General features: G+C 43.9%; 1 protein-coding gene across 1 annotated transcript; it reads left to right on the top strand.

Annotated features, from left to right (window-relative positions):
- Nucleotides 1-301: 301 nt before the first annotated feature.
- Hasp (Hig-anchoring scaffold protein) lies at nt 302-7,737 on the top strand. Its single transcript, XM_003703125.3, has 5 exons — nt 302-1,494; nt 1,823-1,953; nt 2,043-2,283; nt 2,658-3,459; nt 4,094-7,737. Exons 1-5 carry the CDS (start codon nt 705-707, stop codon nt 5,469-5,471), a joined length of 3,342 nt encoding a protein of 1,113 aa, XP_003703173.2. The 5' UTR covers nt 302-704; the 3' UTR covers nt 5,472-7,737.
- Nucleotides 7,738-7,995: the final 258 nt, after the last annotated feature.

Here is a 7,995-nt window from a genome sequence, read left to right as displayed (position 1 = left end):
GATACGGCGTATCTGCTGAAACGTAGAATCGGCCATACGTCAAAAGGAAAGAAGATTTGTCCGTCAGAGAAGCGTATTCGAAACGTTTCAGACGCACCGTGAATGAATCATGTTTCCGATTGTTGCCGGTATAAACCGTATCGAAGGCAGCCACCCCCGTCGGCGTGTAGCGAAGCGGGTGAAACGCGTCGCGAGGGGTAAGTCTATGCAAGTACGGGGGTAAAATCGTTTCTGCGCAACTCCGAGCATTTCCCCTGTCCCTCGCCATCTGCTGGAAGCTGCACGAGTGAGGAGATGTATTGAACAGGCTGAGTGCGCGTGCAGAGATGCGCGAGTATCCGCGAATTCCCGGCAGCACGGGGCCGCAGTCCGCACAATAAAGAAAAAAATTGCACGGAGTTAGGGGAACGGAGAGGCGAGCAACCAGACGGAGACAGAGACACCGTCCTAATCCTCCTGGACGCCGAAGAGGCAGACTCGATTAATAGTCACGGTCGCGAGAGAAACGACGTCGTCCTCGCCGGTTCCCCGGGATGAGAGTGACGCTGGTACTTTAAGCCGAGCTTCCGTAACGGAGGACGTCGATGGACCACCGTAGTCTGCTGAAACGTTTCGAGTGATCGCTTTAAAATCATCGAACACGTCGGTCATGTAAACGCGTGGTCGTTCATCGAGGTTTCGAACTGGGATACGCGATAACGAGGATGAGACCTAGTGCGGTTCTTCTGTTGCTCTTCCTGTGCACCTTTTACCTGGCAACCGAGTCCAAGTTACATCAACAGGCGGCCGTGGACGACGATGACGACGACGACGACGATTGGGACGACGAGGACGAGGACGACGACGACGAGGACGCGTCCTATCAGTCCAAAACTGAGGTGGACGACGATGGACGCATCTACAAGAACCCGAGGAATTCGCCGTCGGCTATGTGTCCTAGGGACGAGAAACAGGCGATGCTGTTCGGCCAGAAGTGTCTGAGAAAGTGCTCCACCGACGAGGACTGCAAGAGCAAGAAGAAAAAGTGCAGATGCGACGGTGCCTGCGGGATGTCTTGCATCAAACCGGAAAGAGAATGCCCGCCGCTCACGGAGATCCAGAACGGCGTGATGACGGTGACCGGCAGATTTTTCGGCGATCGAGCCCATTACACCTGCGATCCCGATTACTTTACCGTCGGACTCACCGAAAGGACGTGCAGGGCCGACGGCAACTGGACCGGCACGACACCGTCCTGCAAAAAGGATCGCAGCTCCTTTTGTTCGCAACCGCCGAAAGTTAAGAACGCTAGGCACAACGCTCCTGTAGAACAGACGACCTTCGACATCGACAGAGTCGTGCAATATTTCTGCAACCACGGATACGTGACCACGGGGGTGAAGAAGGCGAAGTGCCTGTTGATGGAAGGTGTTGCGAGCTGGTTCGGACCTGATATCACGTGCGAACCAAAGAGCTGCGGCCCTCCGGCGGATATCGCCAACGGCTGGCACGCTGGTACGTATTTATTTTCAATTATACTGCGCTTTTGCTGTTTCACCTCGGGTAGCTCTAGAACAAATTATGCAAAACCTGTGGTCGTTGAAATCCTGAAGCCGATAACCCGTTGACAGAAAAGTGAAAGCTTAAGAATTTTTAAACTTCTTACTTTTAGTAAACTTTATAATATTTAACTTATAAATGCAAGAACTTTAATAACTTAAAATTCGAAGCCAAACTCCAAAGTTCACTGATACAAAATTTCAAAAATGAACAAATCACCAGACTTGAAATTTCATTGAAATATTTACTCCGCTCTGTCGAGTAAATTTATTTGTTTTTCTAGGCGAGTGTTACACGTACGATTGCCGCGTGTCGTATCACTGCGCGAACGGTTTCGAATTGGTCGGCAAAGCCGAGAAGCTGTGTCTGGCAGACGGCACATGGACCCCCAAAGAATCGCCACAATGCGTCCAAGTAAGCGGCACGTAAACATTCCCCCATCTCTGACCCTTTTATTTCTTCGTTTCCGCGGACCGTCCGACCAGGAAACGTTTTCTGTTCAGCTTACAACGGTGCAATGCCCGAAACCGGAGAACCCAGTGAACGGGAAGGCGGTGTACACCTCGTATGCATACAATTCCATCGTGTCGTACGAGTGCGATTATGGTTACACGGTGGTCGGAGCGGCGACAAGACGGTGTGGGGCTGATAGAAAATGGACTGGAAAGACACCTACCTGCCAGGAGATTGATTGCGGTTCACCTGGTGTTCTCTACAACGGTTGGATTGAGAATATCGAGGCGGGTGAGTTAAACGGGGGTGAATACTTCGACATTATAAATAAGTTCTAGTGGTAAAAATAAACGATGCCCTTATTGAACAATTGTGTGTTACATGTAATTATAGAGGACAATGTTTACAATGGCAATTTTGTAAATGCTGTAAATATCAAATCGTTCGAAAAAGTATTTATAATACTGCGATAATATAATTCAAACAGCTACCAAGACTATTTAAATGAATATCGTTTTAAATATCTTTAACCTCCAGGAGGATACTGACACTGTTTTTCTTTTTTAAATTTAACCCATAAGAGTAAAAAAATATCCCCAATAATTAATTGTAAATCGACTGTAACTAGAACAGCGTATACTTTTAAACACCTCTTTGTTTACCAGGTACGGGTCTGGGGGCGAGCATAATTTTCCGCTGCAACGACCACATGAAGCTGGAGGGCAATACATCGTCCGTTTGTCAGAGCGACGGAAAATGGCGTTATCCGTTGCCGCAGTGTCTGGCTCCATGTGTGGTGCCGCAGATAGAGAACGGTCACATAACCGTGGCGAGCCACGGCAAAGATCACATCAACAACGTGACCGTGGTAGAACACGGCGAGAGATTGCTGGTTTCGTGCGTGCAGAATTATGAATTCGCGGCTAACAGCACACCGGTGATGTGTAATAATGGCACGTGGTCCATAGTGCCCAGTTGTTCGCCGGCCAGGTGCAAGCTGATGCCGAAGCCGCCGAAAAATGGGATGGCGATAGCGCCGAAAACGGACCACGGCATGAAGGCGGTATTCAAATGCAAGGATGGCTACGAGCTGGTCGGCGGAGGTCCATTAAACGACTCCCTGTCGGTCGAGTGCCAATATGGAAATTGGATCGGCGATATACCGCACTGTGTCCAAGTGTTCTGCCCGTTTCCGGGCTTCATCGAGAACGGAAAGGTGTTTCTGATGGGCAACATGGGCGTCTACGATTACAGGCCGTACGTTAAGAAGGTCGTGAATAACAAGCAGATCATGTACGATTGCGATAAGGGTTATGTGCTGGACGAGGGACCCACCGGAGCCACTTGCATCAGAGGAAATTGGAGTCCAAAGGAGTTACCCAAGTGCATACCTGGACAACATCCTAGGCTCAGATGGAGTAGGCGTAGGAGGTCCGTGAACGAGGAGGATCTCACCATGAGTTATAGGTGAGTTTACTTATGCTGTTTCTAAATACGCTACTGTTATCATTCGACTCTATATAATTAAAAAATATTATGTTCTTGGTACTGTTTCATTGATACATGTACTATGTCATTGTACATTTACTATATTCTTAAATATCCTCTAATATGTACACATATGTGCATGACGTTATTACATTCAAATTAGTGAACATATATGTGAACATTCCTATTTTCTGATATGTTACTAATGTCCCTTGCATTCTCTCTACTTGATTACTGTCTAAAATAAGTGAGAAACACATGTACACATAACAGGCATTATATTCTTATGTAGTCTTAAACTCATCATCCCTGAAGAGATTCATTCTGTGTATCTTCATTTTATATTCGCAAAATCAATCGAAAACTTGAATATACATACTGCGTTAAAAATTAGTGCATACTTAAAAAAATAATATTACACATATAATTTCTATGAATTCTTACTAAAATTATTTGTGTCAATAACTAGTACAGTGTCATATAGCAGAGCTTACCATATACAATGTCTATAAAGTTATATTCATAGGTCCACACCAAAACGTCTTTCGTATGCTTTATCCCCTAAAACATGTTCACTCCATCCCTGAAATGGAGACTTCGACTAATTTTCCAGGAAATTCATCGAGTTTTTCCGGAAGATCGGCAAGAAGCTCTTGCATCTCGAGATGAGCAAAGGCAAAGATCACCCTAAGCACAAGGCTGAAACGAAGAATTCCAACGCAACTCATCACGACAACAGCACTGAGAGTTTATCCTGGAAAAAGCACCTGGGACACGGGAATAGGACCCGTCTTCGAGAAGAGAAGATGATCGACTTCCTGAAACTGGTCTATCGCAAACTTCAGCGAATCGACGCGAGACAATCGAACAATTCCACGAACGGCAGCATGCACGATCTTTTGAACGCGATGAGCAAAAACTTCTTCCACGTGGACCTGTCGGAATCCCGTAGGAACGGCACGGGCAGAGGACGTTCGGAGTTCGAGATCAGAAACCAGCGAGAATTCATCAAGTTGAAGCGCGAGTTCGAGAGGATCATGCGTTTCTACAACAAGTCGATGCGCTGGAACGAGAAGCAGAGTCGCAAGGACTCGAAGAAGAAGGGTCAATCCCACGGCGACAAAGGGAAGAAGTCGAAGGAGAAGAAGAAACACAGGAAGAACTACTACAAAGGATTCTACGAGTTCGTGAACAGCTACGTGACGGAGAAGCTGTCGATGCTGGAAGCGCGAAACGCGACCGAGGAGTTGATCAAGAACATGAAGATCGATAAGTTCACCGTGAGAAACGGCACCACGTTTACTGTAGGCGAGATGTACGCGTTCTTCAAACATATCATAGAGGCTAAACTGAACGCGAGCGACGAGACGACGCCGACCGAGGCGTCCACGAGCGCGTCCCCGTCGTCCACGACGTCGGTCGTCATCAGCACGACCATCTCGAGCCCGTCGACGAGCAACGCCAGCACGACCACCACGCTACCAACCCCTCGGGAGATCGAGTCTCACGATAATCGATCCTCGACGATGCCCAGTAACGAGTCCTCGGTGCTGGACAACGAGATACCCGCCAAAGAAGGAGTGCCAAAGCACCGCAGCAAGCGAATACGAAACGCCGAAGAGGACGTTGGTCCTCCACGACAGAAGCGGAGGCTGCTCTCCGTGAACGGTAACAAGAACAACGATGGATCATCGTGGTCGTCGTGGCGCGAGATGCACGAGGTCTCCAAGAGATCGAACGCCTACGACGACGAGAAGACCAGGCTGTTCACGTTCAAGGAACTCGAGGCGCAACAACAGAGCCGATCCAAACGGTTTCTCCCTTTGTCCGAGCTGGATAACCAAATCTTCCTAAAGAACTTGTATCTGAACGCGTACGAGGACGAGTATCGAACGAACGTGAAACGATCGATCGGTTTGGGCAATCGCACCAACGAACCGATCGTTTATAGGCGGCGCAAAGGTAATCTGGCTGATTACGAGATCAAGTGAAACGGAGACGAGATGTTTTTTTTTGGTGTTGTGATACCGAGTGGAATTTGACGAGGTCACTTTAAACGGAGCTGGATGCTATTCGGGTAATTTGAGAATATTTACAAATGTAACGATGGTGGTCGAGGATACTTTCAGGGAAATTGGAAAGTAACGAATGATCTTTGGGTCGGGTTAGATTTTATTCGAGTAAAGTTATTCGTTATCTTTGAGTAAGTTATATTGCCATAGGGTTGCACTAGTGGAGAAAATTGTGCAATGGGTCATATAAGTGGAACTCATATTTTCCCGCTAAAAATTTGAGAATCAAAGAATTAAAAAATTGGAAAATCCTAAATTAAAAAATTCATAAACTTCATAACTTTGAAGTTTACAATCGTTAAACCTAAAAAATTGAAAGCCCCTAAATTTCTGAAGCAAAATAGTATCTTTGAAGTCGAAAAAGCGGAAACTCGAGTGTCATCGTTATAATAAAAATCGATGTTTAAAAATAATTCGAATAGTATACAATTCTGGCTTTAACGATATCAAAGTCGATTTTTAGGCGAGTATACAGCACATATACGGATAGATTGTAATCGTTGTCCCTGGTCGATGCGCATTGTAAGACGTGTATCGCGCTTTTTTGACGAATAAATCCATTTTTCCATTGCGAGTCTCTCGGTGTACCCGATTTAAACACGGGGTTCATTATTCGACAATTTATCGCCGCGATGTGAGCTCGATAGCTCGGGTCACGGGACCTGGTTGTTCTTCTATCTTTCATTTTTTGTTCACCCCTCGTGATGGTTAATCGATGTCGTTTTAGCTGAGAGGGTGGTTGAGAGATGTGGCAATCCCCGTGCAGTCGAGATCATACATTCGTGATGATTCAAACAGATTCTTGATCGTCAACCTTTAAGACTGATATACTTCGAAATTTTAACGTATTTGCGATTTCGTTGGCAAAGTTTTGAGGAAAAGTTTATAGCACTCGTGCTCTTGTTTGTTAAGTTTTGTGGAAGTTTTAACTATTAAATAGTTTATAGTTCTTTCGATTTTTATTGCGATTGAAATTGGAAGATTTTAATGTTTATAGCACTTGTGCTTTTGGTTGAGTCATAGAAAAATTAACTCGGTGACTGTCACAGAAAACAGAAACAACCCATGATTCTGATATGAATACTCAAAAGAAACAATCTTAAAAAAAGAAGTGTTAATAATTTCTTACAGTAGGAAATAAGTTGAAAATTGTAATAATATCTTTAATAATTCTTACTGAATATGTCACACGTGGCCATCTTATATTACAGCATCAAAATCAAAAGCGATTTTAAAATCAAAGCTATTCCAAATAGAAATTGTTCACTTCCAAATATGACATTAAATTGAAATAAAACAGCGTCGAGATATTTCTGTATCTTGAAATAATTTAATATTGAAATTTGATTAACACAGACATCGTATCTTTATGTCTATGTTTTCTCACCTGTTGCTTTTCTTGCTTCTCTCGTTGCTTGAATAAATCCTCTAAGTAATTCATAAATAATATAAACGAGTGAAAAATCAAACGAGTTACCGTTTCGACTGCAAAAGAGTAAAAGGTACTTTAGACATAGCGATCGCTGAATCTAGAGATAATCGCATCGATGAAAGCACCTTTTTTCTTTTCCTTTAAAACTGTAGTTAGCTCACATCGCAAAGTATTTTAAGCTCTTCGAAAAAATCCTATTAGTAGAGGATACGTTAACGTATTTTAAGTACCACATGTGGGAGTATCGTTGTCCAAAACACGTTTTGGAACCGCGTTCAAACAAAACGATCTTCCGTTGATAATCGATTAAGTTTCCAATGAACTCGCAAGGCTGTGTTTGTTGAATCATTGTATCGATTAAACGAAAAAAAAAAAATAGGTTTTTTAACTGTTATCGAAACATTGAAAGCATTGTAACGTTACGACGTTGTACATACGTTAATTTAACATACTTCTCTTCGGTTTGATACCAAGATGAAAAAAAAAAAATATACGGTCGTATCAATATTCCCGTCCTTGTCTACTCGTAATTAACTTTTACTTGCGAGCGTTTAATGGTTCAGAGAAATACATTTGAACCGTATGTATATATCGATCTACCGATCGATCGAACTATCGAACATCAACACATTATCGAGCACACCGTATACACACACGTACACGAACCACTCTTAAACACTGGTACATTTTTATGAACAACAAGTCATGGACAAGTATCATTAGTGAATAATAAGTATTATGATACGAACAATATTTAAATGGTGTATGTCAATTTCCCGAGTCAATTACATTCTTTTGGTATATGAACAGAATTTGATGTTGCGAGTTGACAATAATTCCAGGTTGATCATCCGAAGGTGTCAATCGACAGTGACGACTTGATGCTGGTAATTTGATGGTAAGTGCTGACGATTCAACGCTGACGATTCATTAGTGACAATTTGACGTTGACCACGATGAGATGCTGACCATTTGACGTTGACGATTTGACGTTGACGATTCAATGCTGGT

Source organism: Megachile rotundata, chromosome 6 (assembly GCF_050947335.1).
Source record: "Megachile rotundata isolate GNS110a chromosome 6, iyMegRotu1, whole genome shotgun sequence".
Taxonomy (NCBI): Eukaryota; Metazoa; Arthropoda; class Insecta; order Hymenoptera; family Megachilidae; genus Megachile; species Megachile rotundata.
This window is presented reverse-complemented; position numbering and strand designations above follow the sequence as displayed.